The sequence below is a fragment of the Phaseolus vulgaris genome, chromosome 8 (assembly GCF_000499845.2).
Source record: "Phaseolus vulgaris cultivar G19833 chromosome 8, P. vulgaris v2.0, whole genome shotgun sequence".
NCBI lineage: Eukaryota > Viridiplantae > Streptophyta > Magnoliopsida > Fabales > Fabaceae > Phaseolus > Phaseolus vulgaris.
This window is the reverse complement of record NC_023752.2, coordinates 2,723,678-2,743,794: the sequence shown is the minus strand read 5'-3', so window position 1 is coordinate 2,743,794 and position 20,117 is coordinate 2,723,678. Positions and strand designations below refer to the sequence as shown.

At 34.0% G+C, this 20,117-nt stretch overlaps 3 protein-coding genes across 7 annotated transcripts; 1 reads left to right on the top strand and 2 right to left on the bottom strand.

The window, feature by feature from the left end:
* Positions 1 to 1,451: 1,451 nt before the first annotated feature.
* Positions 1,452 to 2,132, bottom strand: LOC137824204 (histone H3.2). Its single transcript, XM_068629726.1, has one exon. It carries the CDS (start codon positions 2,029 to 2,031, stop codon positions 1,621 to 1,623), a length of 411 nt encoding a protein of 136 aa, XP_068485827.1. The 5' UTR covers positions 2,032 to 2,132; the 3' UTR covers positions 1,452 to 1,620.
* Positions 2,133 to 6,042: 3,910 nt separating this feature from the next.
* Positions 6,043 to 15,789, top strand: LOC137826802 (protein RIK). 5 transcript variants are annotated; one of them, XM_068632936.1, is made up of 12 exons: positions 6,043 to 6,466; positions 6,805 to 7,027; positions 8,015 to 8,116; positions 8,201 to 8,235; positions 8,325 to 8,400; positions 8,732 to 8,863; positions 8,939 to 9,016; positions 9,885 to 9,978; positions 10,085 to 10,202; positions 11,349 to 12,012; positions 14,832 to 15,057; positions 15,231 to 15,789. In XM_068632936.1, the coding sequence occupies exons 1-12, from the start codon at positions 6,387 to 6,389 to the stop codon at positions 15,353 to 15,355; spliced, it is 1,953 nt and encodes a 650-aa protein (XP_068489037.1). In that variant the 5' UTR covers positions 6,043 to 6,386; the 3' UTR covers positions 15,356 to 15,789. The 5 variants fall into 5 exon arrangements, 2 of the variants coding, with proteins under 2 accessions (XP_068489037.1, XP_068489038.1); XR_011083594.1 differs by having other exon boundaries at positions 6,077 to 6,466; positions 13,968 to 15,057; XR_011083592.1 differs by having other exon boundaries at positions 6,077 to 6,466; positions 13,888 to 15,057.
* A 1,094-nt stretch (positions 15,790 to 16,883) lies between these two features.
* On the bottom strand, positions 16,884 to 19,900 carry LOC137824348 (glycine-rich RNA-binding protein 4, mitochondrial-like). Its single transcript, XM_068629968.1, has 5 exons — positions 19,706 to 19,900; positions 18,770 to 18,914; positions 18,629 to 18,697; positions 18,082 to 18,188; positions 16,884 to 17,464 (listed from the first exon to the last, which is right to left on the bottom strand). Exons 2-5 carry the CDS (start codon positions 18,903 to 18,905, stop codon positions 17,069 to 17,071), a joined length of 708 nt encoding a protein of 235 aa, XP_068486069.1. The 5' UTR covers positions 18,906 to 18,914; positions 19,706 to 19,900; the 3' UTR covers positions 16,884 to 17,068.
* Positions 19,901 to 20,117: the final 217 nt, after the last annotated feature.

Sequence of the window (20,117 nt, the reverse complement as noted above, 5' to 3'; positions counted from 1 at the left end):
TCATCAATTAATACTTTAATTAGGTATTATGGTTTTTCCTATATAATATTTAAAATTATAAAAATATGAGTAGTTCCTAAAATCAAATAGCTATTAATATTCCCAAGTTTATATTTTATTCATATTCAGAAACTAACTTAAAACATTTTTATATATTTAAGGGACTAGTTATCCTATTTTTAATGCTTGAAAAATTAATAGTATGGTTTTTTCAACGAAAGAATTTCAGTTACAAAATTACTCACTTATTTTTTATATGGAGATATCTAAGTTACTTGGTAATTTGTAATTTTTTTCCTCCAAAATACGTTAAAACAGTTATATTTTATCTGAAACCAAGTTTTAATTACAACCAATGCAAAAAGATATTTATGCAAACTCAAGAAGCATCTGTTCATAGATCTACTCACGGATTACGACAAGGGCTTACCCATAAAGACAGAAACTTTATTAGACTATAACTGCTTTTACAGAGAAATTCAAAAGCCAATATTGAACGATAAGCATGCGTAACAGTTAAGACGAGGCTTCAAAAGTTAACTACAAATTCAAACTAGTTTTCTGAGACAAGACAATCAGAACATTCAAGCATTCAGTGTATACATGGATTCCACTGTTTTCAGGAAAATAAATACCTATTTTAAAAATAAGAAAAGTAATTTTTTTAGGTAAAAGAAGCAATCTTTTAATATATACCCTCGTGACTTTAGAAGGGTGTTGTGTCGAGTGTTATTATGAACACAAACCCAAACAGCATTATTCTTGAACAGGTCCCATTTGAAGCAATATATGCATTCTCCACTTCAAAAGTTTGAAGAATTGTGCCTGCAAGTTACATTTGCCTTAATATCATCTCCACAAACACACTTCGCGTTGTCAATCCCAATTCCAAGATCGAAAGGTTTTGCATTCAGTTTCCAATCTGCCTTCATTAGACAATTTTCTTCGACAGAATTTTGACTAAAACCAAAATTTCGACAGACAAATCAGAAAACCAAAATTTTGACAGACAAATCAGAAAACCAAGAGATAGGGTTCAAGTGTTTCGATTCTCAAAGAATAGTAAAGATTCAAAATATACACAATTAAATCATTCATCTATCTGAATTTTACTTTCGATTAGCCCTTATCTTCATCAACACCAGAGAGAGAGACACAGAAAAAAAATCTCATTTTTACACACAACCCACTACCATTATTGTTAAACTTCAGATTGAGATTAAGAGAACAATGCATACAACAAATCCAGAAGCATACAACATTCAACTCCGAACTCGTTCTGAACAATATTTCACTATCTTGGGACATTTCACAGTTCAACATCAACACACAGGTACAATTTCAAGATTTCAACAGTCCCACAAGTTTCACATCTCGGAAGTAGCAGATTCCACTTCAAAAAACAACAGTTCTTGATTTTAAAAAAACAATAAAATAAAGAACCAGATTAGTTAACCAGAAAAAAAGATAAAGATTCATCATTTAAAAGAAAATAGATTCACAATTCAAATTCCACGGAAACAATTACACCATTCTTACAACCAAGCTAAAGGCAAACCCCAACCACAGCATTGGAACGGAGAACCCTAACCCTACCCGCTAAACATTACAACAGTCTCTCTAAGCCCTCTCGCCTCTAATTCTACGAGCGAGTTGAATATCCTTGGGCATAATGGTAACCCTCTTCGCGTGAATCGCGCAGAGGTTGGTGTCCTCGAACAATCCAACGAGGTAGGCTTCTGCAGCTTCTTGAAGCGCGGAAACGGCGCTACTCTGAAACCTCAAATCAGTCTTGAAGTCCTGCGCAATTTCCCTCACGAGTCTCTGAAACGGAAGCTTTCGGATGAGAAGCTCAGTGCTTTTCTGGTACTTCCTGATTTCCCTCAATGCCACAGTCCCTGGACGGAACCTGTGAGGCTTCTTCACACCACCGGTCGCCGGAGCGGACTTCCGGGCAGCCTTCGTCGCCAGCTGCTTACGTGGCGCCTTACCACCGGTGGACTTGCGAGCGGTCTGCTTGGTACGAGCCATGTCGAAGAGAAAATCGAACGAGAAAGCGTGGGAAAATTGGGAATTTTAATTTCTCGGGAAAGTGAGGGGAAATTGAAGTGGGCTAGTGAGAAAACGTGATTTGGGGAATATATACACAAGGGCGAGGAAAAAGAATGCGCGGGAATTGTAAAAGCTTTTTCTGAAACATGAGAAGGGAAACGCGTAGCCGTTGATGGAAAGGAAAATCAACGGTTGTGAGTGCTTTAAAGTAGGGGCACAAGGATCGCGATCCGTGGCATAGAAAGTAGCCAATGGGTTTTTTTTTCTCATATCTTAATATTGAGAGGCAAAGTTCGCGGTGTTCTTTATGTTAGAAATTATATGGAATGTATTAAAAAATATGAAATAAATTACATTTTTACGTGTTTTAATAAATAAATTTTAATTTCTTGATTAGTATTTGTAAGTTATTAATTATAATTTATTTTAAAAATATTTAGAAAATTTTGTTTAGTGTAGCCTTTTATTTGGAAACTGTACTGCAGGAACCGTTGATACATGATCTGAAAATACTAATACTAATATAATACTAATATACTAATAAGCATACATTTATGACAGTTTTACTAATTACATACACTAATTAAAGAGTTATAAAAAATAAAGACAGTTATAGAATTTGAACTTATAAATTTTCAAAACTTAAAAAACCATTAATAATGTATGATTTTACTTAACCCAGTTTTTTCTCAAAATTTATAGTTGATAAAGAACAAATTTTGTGTATCCTTTATTTAAATTCTTCTAAACATTCGAATTGGTTCGTAGGTGTGTCACAAAATCAATCAAAATAATTACTATGAATAATTACTATGAAGATCTTAATCGATAGCTTAAAAGAAGAAGATACCAACAAAGTTTTTGATAAGTAGAATTTCAAGTTCATCTACTATCACAAATTCTTGAGAAAAAAAATCATGAAAAAAAAAATCAAGAATTTTTGTTTCATTTGTGTTTTATTTCCAAGTATGATAAGGGAGGACAAAGCAAGAGAAGTGTTTGTTTGATTCACTGTGTTTAAGGGTGTTGGTGCGGAATATGACTTTTTTTACTTCTCAAAAAAATGAGAAGATTTGTGTTGATTACACTTGACAGAAGAGACACAAATGCAATTTTACTTTTGTATCATCCCATCGATGTTAAATATATTAAACACTATGGACAGTTTTGCATGTATTTTTTTAATGGGGTTTCTTCTTTATAGTGCTAACAATGGTGCAGAAAAATCTTGACCAAAAAGTTGTATAAGAATCTTGACCAAAAAGTTGTAGAAGATAATTTTGACAAAAAAATTGTAGATCCGTGAACGTGAACTTTGTTAGTGTATAAATAAAATTAGGTTTGTGAGAGTTTTGTTTACTTATTTTCGAATTTTCCAAGTGCATGATCCATTTTCGTAATTTTGTAAATGGTGCTCGATTTTTTATTTTTCCAAATGGTGCATAATCGATTTTCGAATTTCTAAAATGGTGCAATATCGAATTTCAAATTTTATGGATAAAGGTTGATTTAAGAGTATCGATTATATGGTTTTTACTTAAATTTACAACAATCTCCTTTTTTTTAGTGATTATTCCGTTAAAATTAAACTTGTGACCTTTAATACTAGTTGGATTGACATTGGATTGAGAGTTGATCATTGTGTCAAAAGTTATAACTAATAATCAATATGTAACTTTTTCTATTTAAGAGTGTATCAAACATATCATTACAATTAAAGTGTCACTTAACTTTGATATCGGTCACAAATATATACTTAACTTTTATACCTTTAATATATTTTTCTCAAATATTAAAGAAAACACAACAAAAGTTGGATATATCATGCACATAAGTTGTTGTCAAACTTTGACAAAATAAAAGCACATATGGATCCTGACAAAATAAAAGCACATATGGAAAATAAAAGCACATATGGATCCTGACAAAATAAAAGCACATATGGATCCTCATGCAGAGTTAAGTAAACATGAGCACTGACTACTCTAACAAGACACAAAACATAAGTGGGAGTATCATTGTGAAATAGAAAAACAAAAAAATAAATAAAAAAATTGAATTGACCCTAAGTAAAAAACTAAAGTTTACTAAATACTTATTATACAAAATAAGTATGCATTTGGTCTTAATATCAACAAGTAATTCCAATTTAAAAGTTTTTATAACTTAATGGTAATATTTTCATTCATGAAAGTGTGGGTAAGAGATCCACAAGGTAATTCAAGAACATAGAGGTCTCAATTTGAGATATGCACAAATTAAAAACATGGACATGTCAAAAGAGGATGCATCAAATTTTGTTGATTTTGATAAGGTCGAATATGCTAAGTTGTTTTCAATAGGACTCACAAACTTTCTTGATTTGATTCAACCACTTCCAGTAATTGGTTATTTTTGTTGTTGCACCGGTACAACCAATTATACTACAAATATCTCATGTCAACATCACTCGTGATCCACTAACATTCACACGCGCGCACACACACACACACATATATATATATATATATATATTATACTCTTTAAAGAATCGTGTAATGATTTAGAATAAAAAAATTGCACATGTCATACTACTTTCGTTGAGAATCTCTTCACATAATCATATAAACATATGCATTCATTAAACCCGTATGACATGGATAATTCATACGATTTGCTATGACCATAGTGAATTTTCAACCAATGTGTGTCTTAATAATCTTAATACGATACTTATTTTTCCGAGAGTACTATGTCTCAATCATATTTTCACATAATTTATACAAGACATCAATATAACATTCAGTCACTAAAACAAAATATATTTTCAAAACAATTACAAAATATACAAATTAATCCCATAACATTTAAAATTTCACAAATCAATGGAATACATAACGAATATTTGTTTTACATTTTGACAAGTGTTATATTTACATGTTTTAATTACTCAACTTGCATGGATTTAATTAAATACTGATGTTAGAAAGTTGAAATTATTTACAATCCAGAACATGATAATTTTTCAAAATATTGAATTAAATTTTACGTTTTATATATAAAAAAAAACAAGAGATAGTTGAACAAAATTGACTAGCAATGAAAATTTGGCTTGAGCTTAAGAAGTTGAAACTTCAACACCATAACTTACACTGAGCATAGAGACAAAAAGCAAGCATATCACAAGTAAGATTATAATTTGTCAAGTAAAAACCAAGACTTGACTTAGGACATATCACAATGAATTTAAATAGTAAGTCACTTGAATAAATTTCATTTTTCAATCAACAAAACAAACTTTGTAAGAAAATATGATATATATTATTAAGTATTAAATATCAAAATAATGCATTTTTTTCTAATGTTAAATATCAGAAAAGAAACTATAATTATATAAATATAAAATAAAAACATGAAGTAACAATTAAATAAATATCAACTGATAATAAAAACAATCAAATATATAATGTAAAAATAAGTTACGAAAGGAAGAATTAAAGAAAAGTTAATATACATTTTTTATTTTTTATGTTACTAATTAATTGTGTTTTAGTATTTTAAACAAGACAAATATAAAGACAAAAATATGTATTATGAAGAATATCATGAGAGGACACTTATTCCACCTTTTCATATTCAAATTAAAATATAAAATATTAATTACGCCTATAACCATTCAACGGACTATTTACACTTAATCAAACAATATTCACGTATAGAGTATTTACATGAGATTGATTTGCTATTCCTATTTTATATTTATCGATTGTACAAGAAGGATAAGAATAAAAAGAAAGGGACCATGCAAACTATGTAATGGAATAAAAAATAGAAACTAAGATAGAAGTAAAATTACAAATTGTAATATTTTTTTTTTAGAAAAAAAGTGAAAAAAAATCATTATCATCATGTTTCCACTTCCTTATTTCTTGATCCTTCAAAACATAAAAAATAATTATATTGGAAAAAAAAATGAGAAACAAATATTACAGAAAAAAATAATTCCAAAATAAATAAATAAATATTTTTATCGCACGACTCTAGTAGTAGTACGTACGAAACAGACGACGATCTTTGGTCTTGTGAAACCCCGTCATCGTTTAATCTCTGCGGTGGTGTCGTTTACTTTCTGCTTCGTGTCGTTTAATCCCATCTCGGTGTAACTGTACGACGCTGGGCGAGAGGCACAAAACCCCGTTTCGCCGACCAATTGCTTTCGTTCCAACCCAATACCGACGCTCGCGTGAATCTTTTTCGTTTTCTGGTATCGGAAACGAAGAAGAAACGAAAAGGGAAACAAACGCAACAAAATTGCACTTCTTCTTCTTTTTTCGCAATCTTGAATTGCTTGAACAATGACAGAGGATAGCAGCGCTAGGGTTTCTTCTTCCAACGAAACCTCCGTGTCGAACGATGCTTCGCAAACGCGGCGGAGGTAAACCCTCCTTAACGCTAATGCCTTATTTTCCGTGTTTTTCGAATTATGTGAAATTCGTTTGGATCTCGTGCGGTGTTGATTCTATCGTTTTGTTAGTCGTACTGTTTTGTTTTGATTTGGCTATTGCAATTGTGATTAATTGTGTGGCGTAGTGTTTGGAATTTTAGAGTTAGGATCTCATCGACATCCGAGCTGAATGTGGTGTGATCTCAGGTAGCCAATAGTGGGATAAGAGTCTGTTGATGCATCGACACGTGATGGAAAATGCTAAACAAATTTTATTTTATTGTATGTCTTTTGGGATTTCATTTTTGAGTGTTGTGTTTTTTGTTTAGAAAGAAAAGAAAGTGGGATCAACCAGCGGATTCGTTGATGCCAGTTGGTATGGCAGTCCCTGGAGCACTTCCTTTGAGCAATGCTATTTCACTTGGAGGGATTGCATTTCCTGGTATGGTTCCGGTGATCTCCGGTGCCCTTTTGGCAAATCCTCTGGCAGCTTCTGCTCAGGTTCAGCAACACACTGCTGCAGCTGCTGTTGCCGCCCAAAAAATGAATCAAGTGAGTGTAGATTTCTATCTCTTATGATGTTTATCATTTTGCTGGTGCCCTTTCTTGATGAAATTGCTGCATCAACATTTCTCTGTTTTGCTTTTGGAGAAGGGAGTTTATAGTTGTTAAATGAATTTTCATCCTATGATTTGTAATATGGGAGTGATCGGGAGATCTTTGAAGCTGCAATAAACATGATAAGGGGATGAATTGTGCTCCACCTGTTCTTCAATTTGAAGGACCAAATCCTTGGCTCAATAAGAAGTAATATTGCTGCACTCAAGTATATAATGAAAAGTTCAAGTGTGCAGAAACAAACATGTGTCCCTTGTTGAATTTTCTGGTCACCTTCTACGTGGTTACACTTGGAGTGATCTTCTCTAGATTTAGTCTCTTTGGGAACTTGCTCCATCACAACATCTTGATATCGAAACTTTAGAAATTCTGGAAATTTGATTTTGCAGTTTGTCAATAACATGATTTGATAAATTTTGTTTCTTGATCTCTGTATACCGTTTTAAGATGAAGTATATTTTCACATCATAGGAATTTTTGTAGCCTTTCAACATTATAATGAAATTTGACTCACTCAATGCTAATGGGTTTTCAGAATGTGTTTTGGTTGGGATGGAGTGAAATAGTTACTATACTTTGTCTTTGATATAATCAATAGACCGTGTCTGTGTTTATATTAACTTTTACCATTTCATTTCATGTAATCTGATGGTCCGTGTTTTGAGATGTTAGTGTTCTGTGTATATATTGTTTTCCTTCTGGTTTCCTCAGAATAAGAATAATTGCTTAAGTGTAGATAAATGCTGTATAACCTGTCTAATTAATAATTTTGTATCTATAAGATATTTTGCAGCATGCTTCTGAAGCCTTTTTTCCCCTGACTTTTTCATTTATTTATTAATTATGGATTTTTTTTTTGTATATTTCAAATAATATTCAAGCTTCTTATCTTTCTTAACTGTGAGATGAATGTTTCTGTAGCAAAAGATCCAAGATGAATTAATAATTGCTCGGGAAATTGTCATAAATGATGCAGAGTCTTCTGTTCGCTACAAATTGACAAAACGCCAGACACAAGAGGAGGTGACATATATAATCAATTTTACATTTTTTAGTTCCAAACTCCTATTAATTAATCTTTAATGATTGATCTTCTTCTTCTTGCAGATCCAGAGGTGTACCGGTGCCATAGTTATAACTAGGTTTGTAGGTCATTTAAGCCATTCTAAAATCCTTTGTGTTTTATATTATGTGCTGCTTTATCTAACGTATATCTAGAATTTTCCCACAGGGGAAAGTATCGGCCTCCTAATGCACCACTTGATGGAGAGAAGCCACTGTATCTTCACATCTCTGCAGGAGCTCATGTAAAAGCTGCTACTTCATTATTTTTTTTTTGTATTTCTTTGTTTTGATATGAAAGCCAACATTTATAACTTTATGAATTAGATTTGGAAAGATTTGAGAAGTCAAAAGAAAAATAATGTCTAATCAGAGCAATGAATGAATGAATGAAGTGTCATATGAAAGGGATTGATGTATTTGTAACTTTAAATGTTTTCTTATTCTTGAAAAAGTGAAACCGCATGCCTTGCTTGTATCTGCACTTTGTTTGTTTTTATTTCACTAATGGTAGTGTTACAGGGGAGTGAATTACACAAGTTAGTTTGCTTTTGGTGACATCAAATTTTATTGCAGATAAAAGAGACAGCAGAAAGGATTTTAGCTGTTGATCGTGCTGCTGCAATGATTGAAGAAATGCTCAAGCTAGGGCAAAATTCACAGTCAATTTCTTCTGCCTCACCTTCAGCTTTGGTTAATGGACTGAAGGTACATTCATTTATTACTAGCTTGTGTGCATGGTTCTGATATGATGTGTGACACTGACATTTCTTACTGAATCAGGTGCTGACTACGTGTGTGTTTTTGGGCTTTGATGCTGATCCTTCATTGAACATTGTTGCTCGGATACGTGGACCAAATGTAAGCCCTTCCCTACTCAATTGATTTGTCTAGTCTAGTCACTCTTGGAGGTCGAGGTTCATGCATGACCTTACCTGGATAATCCTTACAAAATTTTTATTAGATGCTTGCTAAAGCCTAGAAGTTTATTTGGTCTCATTTGATATGTGATGTGACCACTTACTCATCTGATGTTTTTGTTTTCATAATATTCTAGCCTTTCACTCGCTAGGAGTACCTGTGTCTTTGTTTTCAACTTCTGATTTGATGGTGTGAAAAATACTGAGGTACTACTAGGAGTACTGATTTTCCATGAGTTGATTGGGCAAGAAAAGGGTGGATGGACTGTTGTTGCATTCTATGGTTACATATGTCACTGTAATACTTGTTTGTTGCTGAAAGTGATGTTCAGAAAGATGAAAATGGTTGGTCTGATCACTATAGAAGAACCTTTTTCAAATGAATATTTAACTTCAGTCCAAGAGTCTGTCTGGTATGTAAGTTTGTGTACACACTCACAACAACGGGTGCTTGCCAAATATCTAGTAAGAAACAAAATTGTCAGGATAAAATATAGAAGCTGGACATTTTGTATTCACACTTTCAATATGTAAAATTATATTTACCAAAAACAAATCTGGACCTATGCTAATAAGTAATCTTGACCTATAGAAATAATTAGCTTGTGTACGTAGGGTAATATTTTTTATCCAATGCCATCACTGTATTTTTATTTCCATTTGCTAGATATAATTCTTCAATATTTTCTGAATTTTACATTGTGTACAATGAAGTCGAGATAATCTAATGTTTCAAGCTTTCTCTGACATCTCCATACGATTGGGAGAAATTGTTTTGGTGTTGGTGGTGGTTTGCATTGAACTTGCAGGACCAGTATATAAATCACATTATGAATGAAACAGGAGCAACAGTTATACTGAGAGGACATGGTTCAGGAAACAATGAATGCTTGAATGCAGAAGGTGCCTTCTCATTTCTCTGATCTCGACTTCAGAAGGGCATGCTATTTCATCATAGCTCATTTATTCATTGTATATATTTTTCATTTAATTACTTTTCTGGTTGCAGATGGACAGCAGCCCCTGCATCTGTTGTTGTCCAGCAACAATGCAAAAAGCCTTGAAGATGCTAAGCTTTTGGCTGAAAATCTTTTGGATACCATCTGTACTGAGTGTGGTGCTTCAAGGTATTTAGTTTATACTGTAATAGGGTATGGGATCTGTGGGCAAGATGTTTCTGCTCCCAAGTGGAAATTTCTGAAATTGTGTCTGCTTTATATTTTAGTTCTTGGTATGAAGAAACACAATTTTTTGAGAAATTCCCAATTTCTGACATGTGATAGTTCATGATACATGACACATACCTTTTGATAATTCAAATTTATGGATTTTCAGCATAACAAGTTTACAACACTTTTTTTCACCATGGATTATTTTCTGTGAACTTTTGGTATATCACTTTAGTACCATTGGGGAAAAGAATATGTACTAAATAGTAAATTTCTCTCCATCCATCAATCCTGGAAAAACATGGATCCACTTTTTAATTTAAGGGACCTGTTCTCATTAAAGCTGTACCGTATGGATATCAATCAGAGGCCTGACTGTGCACCTGGTGCCGGATGAGATGTTCTCACCTCTGTAAAGGCCCTGCTTTAAGGCGCTATCAGTAAAACAACAAGAAATCCATATTCTGCTAGGTGCTCTCAGTAGTTTGAAAAAGAAAAGATATTCAGTAGGATGAGACAAGTGGAAATGAATACTCTAGGTTTTGTGTTAGTCCTTACTAACAGAGTTACCCTAGAAGAATTATGTTTCATGTTGACGACTAAGTGCTTATGCCCTCCATTCACTTCCATAACAGAAGGTCATTGGGACAGATTATTTCATGAATGTATCTTCCCCTCATGGTGCTATCAAGTTCACTAACTTCATCATTATCCGGTTGTCACAGTTTATTATTTTATTTACAATTGTGTACTTTTGGGTTTCTGGTGCAGTTCTTTATTAAGGGCTGTGGACTTTAATTTGCCAATTTTGACTCACGAATGGCTGGGTGGTTCAAATATGAAATTTAGTTTGGTTTGCATCAAAGTTAAATATAGTTTTAATTTCTGTGGAACTGAGATTGAGTTTAAGAGGGAAGTGTTTGGGTGAGAAGTCTAGATCTGGTAAATCTGATTGTGGTAGTTGAGAAAATTCCTCTGCCTTCTACTATTTCAATGCTTTGAACTTATGTTACTTGATTATATTTATTGTTAGTGCTGTGATATAGTACTTTATGTTGGTTTTATTTAAGTTTTTGGGAATAACTTATGATTTAACTGTCATAGGGTTTCATCATGTAAGGTTTATAGTGCTGTTCCACCTCCACAGCAGGTATACACTGCTGTTCCACCTCCCCAGCAGGTATATAGTGCTGTTCCACCACCTCAGCAGGTTTATGATAGCCTTTCACTGTCAAAGCAGATTCCTACAATCATTTCACCCCCACAAGCTTATAGTGCTGTGCCACCCCCACAGAATTTGACGGGAGTTCAGAGCTCTGCAGTTGAGCTAGAGGCAGGTACCAGCTTAACCAGTAGTATTATGTCAACAGCAGTGGTCTTGAAACCAATCCCTCCAGCATCCTTGGTTGGAGTGACTGGTGTCACAGCTCCCCTCAATTTGGGGACTACACCACAACCTACAGGACATTTAAGCTCTGGGCATCAAGCAGACGTGATTGGTTATACTCCTCCCCCTTTAGTATCAGGTGGCACTAGCTATATTGGATATGGTGGAATATATCCTCAAGCTACCCCTTTGCAACAAGTTGCCCTTGCTTTGAGACACTCACCTCCTGTTGCTTCAACAGTTGATCCCACCACATTAGCATCAAATGGAGAGTCCAAGTCAAGCTCATGCTTTGATATTGAAAAGGAGAAGCGGCCACCCCAGAAACGAAAGTTTCAAGAGTTACCAGTCGGTTTGAAAGGCACAGCAAAACTCAATAAGGTTATTGGTTTGTCATTGATAAAATCTTTAAATACATCATTGCATGCATTGAGGGAATTATTCAAATGCCTTCATTTAATTATAGTTTCTAGTAAGCCTGCAAATTATGGAAATTTAGATTTATTTCTACCTTAAGCATCAGAGCTAGAGTTACCTGCCATCAGAGTTGTAAACAAAGAGTACCATGAAGCAAAGAAAAAAACCCTTTTGTATTCTCAATGGGTAGAATAATTTTAAGAATCTCAATTCACTTAATTTAACATATTTTGTAAACAAGACAACACCAGCGCAGAACTCCATTTTCTTTCAAAACCCCTTAGTTTAGTTTACACCAACTCCTAACATTTTTCTCAAGGGATTCACATAATTTCATACAAAAATGCTGGTTCTTTGATTAAAAATTCTGTATCTACATGCTATTGAAAATCTTTACAAAATTCATTGAATTTTTTAGACGTCCTTATGGAATTTTGTTTACGTAATGAGTGGAAGCCAACTTATAAGATTCTAATTCAATAACTGAAATGATATTGAATTTCAAATGGTTTGGAAAGGTAGGTCAGTTATATGTAGACAGGTTTGTGGTAAGGTTAATGCCTTCAAATTGACTGATATGATAATAAATCCCCCATGCTGCCGGATAGAAGTAATATTTTCTAGATTTTGCCTTTCACTGTTGTTACACAGGGAATGATTCTTACACGTACATGATGCATACATTTTGCATGTTCACAGTTTTGTATCTTGTGCTTTTAGATGAACTTATTCCATTTGACAAAGAAAAAATGAAATAAAATAAAGATTTAATTACTTATTCGGTCTTTGTAGTTATAATTTACGAAACTTTTATCTTTTAGTTCCTGTACTTAAATAAATTCCACTTTTGCCTCTACTCAATATTTTTAATCCCTTTTAGTCACTAAAAGGATTAAAAATGATGTCAGGCAGGAACTAAAAGAGATTAAAAGAATTTGTGTATTTCTAAAATGAGATGTTTAATGTTCTGTTTGGTAGAGAGGAAAGAAATAGAGGTAGTGGAAGGGAAAAAATGGAAGAGAAAGAGGTGAGAAGTGAGTGGAAATAGGGTGATTTTTGGTTGGAGAAATAGGTGAGAAAGAGAATTAAAATGATTTTTTTTATTGAAAAACAAATAAGCATCATAATTGATCACGTGCTTTTACTTTTTAGCCCAGTCCCTCTACTTTTTACAACATCTTTGCTTGCGTGTCCCTATATTTTCAAACATGATCCTTCTATTCTCGACAACCTGGTCAATTAATTGTGGCCAAAATTATAAGGATTGTGTTAAAAAATATTAGCACACAATCTATTATGTTTCCAACATAATATAATTGATTATGTGTCTTTATTTTTAAACACAATCCTTTTATAATTGTTAACAATCGATTATGTTGCATCTCTTAACTTTTTTTGCACTTTTCTCATTCCTGTGCAGAAAGTTTCCGTTTTACTCAATTTGGATTTTAGAGCATTCCTCTCACTCAATCAAACCACCATGCTTTCTTTTTCTTTCCTTAGTCCCCCAATCCTCATCTTTATTCTCATCCAAACTCTGCATAAAAGACATTTTTTGCAAATGTAGGGACCAAGCAAGTAATTAAACCTAATTTAAATTACTTGTGGATGCATATCAGGAACAAAGAGCTATGTTATGGTATTTTTTCCCCCTTTGAACTACATCCATAGCTTTCTGTTGATATCATACCCTTCAGAACTTATTTATTTGTTTCTTACATTAGCAAAGAAATCAGAAAAATATTAGTGCAGAACTTTTCTCTCAAATACTGTTCATCTCTAGATCTGTTCTGATTTAAACATGTTATTTTGTGCTGACTGTAATGCTTAATATTCCAGGTATTTTCTCTGACCTTCTATGAAGCTAAAAGCCTGACACTGGACCTGTCTGTTGGGCCATTGGTTTGTATGTTTGACAGGGTTTTCTATTTTGGAGGAGTAGGAGCGTGTTTGTGTCTTCACAGCATACGTCCTTTTGTAATCCAAGATGTTATTGTGACTTTTTCCTTCATTGGTAAAACTGCTGCTAAAGATATGGCGGGCTTTTTGGCCATGCCCTCATCTAGTACTGCATACATGGACTGTCAATTTCCTGAAGGGAAGGGTTTACCATACCTGCGCCAAATTGATGCAATCTTCTAAAGGGAAGAACACAAGTTGAGATATGAAAAAATATAAAACTAGAGAATGAGATACCATAGCTTGGTATAATAAGAAAATGAATATATTAGAGTAGATTAAAATTATGGGCAAAGTAAATTAAAATAAAAGCTCTTTCCCTTAGTTATCGTCACAGTTTACATCTTATGCCGCCGTTTTCACTAAAATAAGCTGTTCATTGTGCAATCATCTTAATATTTGACATCAATGCTACATTTGGTATTGGAACTCAAACCCTTTTATCGGGAAAATTTGGGCTGCACATTTACAGTTATAACATTTTTTATTCGGAGAATGGCAATAAATTACCATATACCTGTCTTAATATTATTTAACCATTTAGATAATTTGGCTAGCTTTTGTAATTTCTGGCTTCCTGTTACTGTTTGTCACACTAGATCAATTTAGGATGGTACGGCACCCCGAGTAACAAGTCATTACCTGTTTATCCCTACCATGTAGTGTTTTTACCTTGCTTTTTTGTGTTTGTTTTTCTCGTTTGCAGTTCAGTGTCTTAAACTTTTTGACTATGAAGTTTGGCGTGTTGGAACAATTAGTAAAGTACCTGATTCAAAGGTTGTGTTTGGTTTTTTGTTTTCTTCCACTCTCTATCTTGATTGCAGGGTTTGCAACCTCTAAAACCTAATGAACAATGTGATGGCCTTGTGAGGAATATATCAACTATGCCTGCCCCTAAGAAGTTGGTCCAGCCATCATCCAACGGAATGCCAGTACCTCTACCGAGAACTATGCCCCTACCACCTCCACCTAAATTTTCTGATCCATCTGAAGTTAAAGTACAAAACAGGACCAAGAATTTGCTTAAGGCAAAATCTGATGCAGTTCCTGGTTAGAATCAAACGTGCTTTTTACTATATTTGGGTCATTACTGCATTGAATCTTCATTCTTTTCTCTCTTTGGAACAAAGTTTTTGTTGTCTGACCCTGAAATTTTACTTTACAATGTCATCGTTTTGTTAGCCATCTCTAGACTGTTTTTATTTAACATTTACGTATTTCAGATACTTTGGTCAAGCTAATGGAATACGGAGAGGAGGATGACGATGATCTAGATGATTCTAGAGAGGAATCATATCCTCATGGCAGCCGAGCAATTGGGGTTCAAAAGCCTTTTTGGGCTTTATGAGCTACAAAGTGCATGTTGGACATAAGATGTGTTACATGTGTAAATATGAATTGTCTGGATTGGGACTAGTTCTTGCTGGTTTTCTTCCGGGTGGAAAGGAAGCCCTTAGCGTGATTTTTGGAGCGGAACAGTTGGCTGTTGAGTAGAATTTAAAAGGTTGTAATCTCTCATTCTCATACATCGTGAGAGCAAATCGTATGTTGTAATTTTTGCCCCTGTTCGGGTATGCATGTACACTGGTAGTGTCTTTACTTGTTTGGTCGGGCACTTAAGTAACGATGCAGTGATAAGGGACAGTTTTTACTCACTCCAAATTTTCTAGTTAGAACCCTTTAATTATTCATCCTGATTGATAATGAAACTGTGCTTACCAGGCATGATTGAACAAGCAATTGAAAAGGCCTTTATTCCATGGGTTACCATTTTCATACAAATCAGTGTCCTGTTCTTTATGATGTGTTATATTTATACTGTAATTACTGTAATGCAACGTTTTATTTATTTATTTTGGGTCAGTGATTTTTAAACCAAACTTGTATTGGCTATATATATAAATTGAACAAAATCCTGTGTATATCCAAGTAATCAAAACTTATTCATTTTCAAACCAATGCAAACTAATAAAGTTATTTTTAATGGATTGAATTCACGTCTAAATTCATTTTCTATAAAGTTATCCTGTGTAACGCAGGTTGATTCGGATAATACTCAGGCAAGTTATTCTTGCACCATATCTTATCAAAGTGAGTGTGTATCTTTGTCTAAAATGATGAAAATGTGAGACATTGCCTGAATTTTAGTTGGGATATTTTTTGCTTTGCTTATATCTTAGTTTGGAAATTCTTTATCTCAATCTTAGTTAGGACATTTTTTTGTCTTAGCTCGTTTCACTCGAGACATCTTTGAAGTCAAAATTTAATTGGATAATCTTTTGATCCATTTCAGTTAGGACATCTTCACTTTAATCTTAACTAGAATATCTTAAACTTGTTCAAATATTAAAACCGTTTATGGTTTGATACAAATTTTAAGATTGGTTTACAATTAAAACCAAAAATGGATTTGATAAAAAAATTATTGCTTTGAAACCAACTTCAAATCACTTCCAAAAAAAATCTAAACTAGTTTTGCCTAATTAAATGAAGATGTATATGAAATCTAATTCAACTTTTAAAAATCAAACGCACACAATTCCTAGTTCCTGCTGTCATTCCTTGTTGGTTGTATTAATTTAAGATCTGTGTAACTGGGCAGCTAAAGGCCATGAAACTAGAAGTTGGAGTACAAAAATTGGTAGCGATAAGAATTGAAATAAATTTCCATTAATGCCAACAGATGAACCTAAGAAACCATTTCCCATTGAACAATAAATTTAAGAATGTTTGGATGAACAATTTGGAAAAGTAAAGAAACAACGTAAATAGGACTATTTTGCATCCCTGTGTTTCCATGCTTAAAGCATATGATTTGATATTATGAACTAAATAATTGTGTATATTCGTTTATCATTCCAGATACTGAATGCAGATGACAAAATAAAATTATTCTATAAATGAAGTCCAACTCCTACAAAAATCTTATTTTACATCAGTCCTTGAGCTGATAAACTACCTTGTTCAAAACAAACAATGAACTGCTGAAAATCACGCAGTGAAACAAGAAATTGGAGGCACCACATTTGTTCATCTACAAGCACGGGTTAGGTGAAAATTCTCACCCGCGGGTCTGAGCATAGCCATCAGTTTCATCGCTGTTCCCCCTCACATTGTCTTCAAATGGCTCATTGTCTGCTGCGCCTGTTCCTTCATTTTGGTTGCTTCCGAATTCAACACCAGCTGAACCAAGATCTCCACCAGAATTTCCACCGAATTGGTAATTACTAGTTTCAGCACTGCCACCGCCATAGCTTCCTGTAACACCATAACCACCACTTCCATAGCTTCCACCCCTGTTATTACTTCCATAACTATCACCTCTACCATAATCACCACCGCTGCTCCCATAGCCACCACCACCATAGCCACCACCACCAAAGCCACCACCACCACCAAACCCTGGGCGCGACCTTTCTGTAGCATAATTCACCCGAATTCTCCGACCATGAAGATCCTGTAACACAACTATTAGAGATACCAAAGAAACATTGCCAATCTTATAATGTTGGCAGACATCAGCATGATTAATCTACTGAAACTAACAGTAACAATTACTCCATGCTACATCCAACTCTCCTTGTTCCTTCTTTCTTTATAATACACAAGATTAATTGGTAAAATAATTTACTAAAACATGCATCTTTCAAATTCTCAATCGTGGTTTTGAAATCTAACATCATATTATTATTATAAGAATTTGCTTGGTTTCTCAAACATTCTTACTTTTTAAACTGACTCTAGGAATACTTAAAACATGTAATAGAAATTATTTAGTTTAAAGCATTCTTGATAGCAATACTACCATCATGTAGGTAAAATCAAGCCATTTTCATGATCTAGAGAAGCTATGAGAATCTGAACTCTCAATCCGTCACTTGCATATGCAACAAAATCAATTGCTTAATCCAGGTATGCATACTAGGTTTTTCACTACTTCATAAATAATATCAAGACAACTTTATAATTTCTTCATATATACAGACATAATTACATAAGTATATAACAACACGCTTCCAATGTGAAATGTCATGAATGTGATTTTTATAAGTTAGCACAGAACACAGATAATACCTGTCCATCCAAGGCCTGAACGGCAGCAGTTGCATCCTCACTTGTTGCATAGGTTATGAAGGCAAAACCTCTGGACCTGCCAGTTTCACGATCCATAATAACCTTGGCTGGAAGAATATCCAAAACAAACAGTTTCAGGGCTAATATCAATAAGCATCATATTATGAAACATGTTTGTTTGACAAAGACTTTTTTAATGCTTGTCATATAAACATTTGATTGTTACTCGCCAGTTTGCCACACAACACAGATGGTGGCTGTCAAACCACTCTACCATCACTAACAACTACAATTGTGAAATTCATTCTAAGAAAACAGAGGAACAGACTAAAGTATGTCCACAACTATCAATGAGTAGCCTTAATTTTTATCAAAACAAAAAAGGTAACCAATATATCAAAGTATACTCATAATGTCTGCCACTGGATTCTTCGGAACAATGAAAAAAGTGTTTACAACTGACTTTTTCGTTTTTCATGAGTATGATATTTATTACCTCTGCCCGAAATAATGACAAACTAGTAAACTGTGTATTTCAGAAAAATACCATCAAGTACTTCTCCATAGCGAGCAAAAGCCTCCCGCAGGCTCATATCATCAGTGCTGTAAGAAATACCTGCAATGAAAATTGAAACACTGTAGCTATGTTCCATTCTGAAAATATACATCATGCTAAGCTAAAGTGTACCTCCGACAAAAATCTTTGCAGATGACATGGATCTAATTGCTTGGAAAAGTGAGGGGCTAGATACAGAAAAATCTTGATTCATGTGCTTGACAGCAGAACTCTTGAGTAGATTTCCAATTTTATTTAAGAACGCCATTGCTCAAACCTACAAAATCATCACAAGCCAATAATGCTTATACAGTATGTTAATTGATCAATGTAACTTATGCTCATCGGCACACAAAAGTTCCAAACCCCAGGTCACATTCTTTCATATTAAAAATAATGTTCAATGCAATTGCAATGTATTTTCTCATTAGCCACAGCTCAAAAATTACAAATTACCACCAAAGGTTGTGGACATGTGGTTGAACTCCACACTCCACAGCATCAAGTCCGTGGCGTGCCTTGTTCAATCCACTCAGCAGACAGACTTGAGATCGGATCCTACGTGGGAAAACTGCGTATCCCCACTAAACGATGATCTCATAGTAGTTATGGATTCGTGAATGAAAGTTTTCAGTATCATTTTTAGAAGCAATTCATTCTGAGTTAAAATTACAAACACATAATAGCCTTTCGCACCCAAAAAACTGCCACAGTAGAAAGAAACTGCATCAGCAAGAACTCTTATGTATGCTGAATACAAGTACATATGTGCAATAGGTATATCACAAACTTCTGAGTAAAAAGGCCCACGCGCCAGAGTACAAATAAACAAAAAAAGTGAGAATACCCACTTGTGTTCTAAACAAAAAGAAGACATGCGGATCGTAAAAAATTAAATCTTGCTAAGTGTAAGGCATAACTTAGGAGAAAAATAAGAAACTGCTACGAATCCAACAACAAGGGGATGCGGGGGGAAAAAGAAACCAACAAGTTATCGAAGACGAGAGTAAAATATTGATAGACATATGAGAAATGGGTCGAAAAAAAGTTGTGAACTTTAGATCTTACCAGCCTTGTAAAACAATGGGGTGGTTCTGTTCTTTGTTGTTCTCTCCTTCTGAGGTGTGTGATGCTGTTAAAACCTAAAACCCTGGAATCCCGACGCAGACCTAAATAGGGCTTTGGCTCTGCAACTTGACACGTGGCGACTCTAAAACCCTTTCCCCCAACTTCTCCTTCCAGAGAGTGTATTAATAACGACTTAGAAGGTGCTATTAAATATAATATAATATATTAATGTATTTAAATTAAATTTTATATACGCAAATAACAGGTTTCACATACCCTTTAAGCAAAATATCACAGTGTAGTAACAAGTGTTTTATTATTATTTTCCCTCTCGACCACATAGGACAAAACAAAATCATATTTCCACCTTCCATGTTCCTCCTGTTAAGAAATACCACGTAAATAAAAAATT

Bases quoted from the DNA above. Each gene is read 5' to 3' on its own strand.
- LOC137824204 (XM_068629726.1), bottom strand. From the start codon at position 2,031: ATGGCTCGTACCAAGCAGACCGCTCGCAAGTCCACCGGTGGTAAGGCG.
- LOC137824348 (XM_068629968.1), bottom strand. From the start codon at position 18,905: ATGGCGTTCTTAAATAAAATTGGAAATCTACTCAAGAGTTCTGCTGTC. The intron at 18,698-18,769 runs GTACACTTTAGC...TTTTCATTGCAG, and splicing joins TGCAAAGATTTTTGTCGGAG to GTATTTCTTACAGCACTGAT. The intron at 17,465-18,081 runs GTATTATCTGTG...GTTGTGTTACAG, and splicing joins TTCAGGCCTTGGATGGACAG to GATCTTCATGGTCGGAGAAT.
- LOC137826802 (XM_068632936.1), top strand. From the start codon at position 6,387: ATGACAGAGGATAGCAGCGCTAGGGTTTCTTCTTCCAACGAAACCTCC. The intron at 9,017-9,884 runs GTAAGCCCTTCC...TTGAACTTGCAG, and splicing joins CTCGGATACGTGGACCAAAT to GACCAGTATATAAATCACAT. The intron at 9,979-10,084 runs GTGCCTTCTCAT...TTCTGGTTGCAG, and splicing joins TGAATGCTTGAATGCAGAAG to ATGGACAGCAGCCCCTGCAT.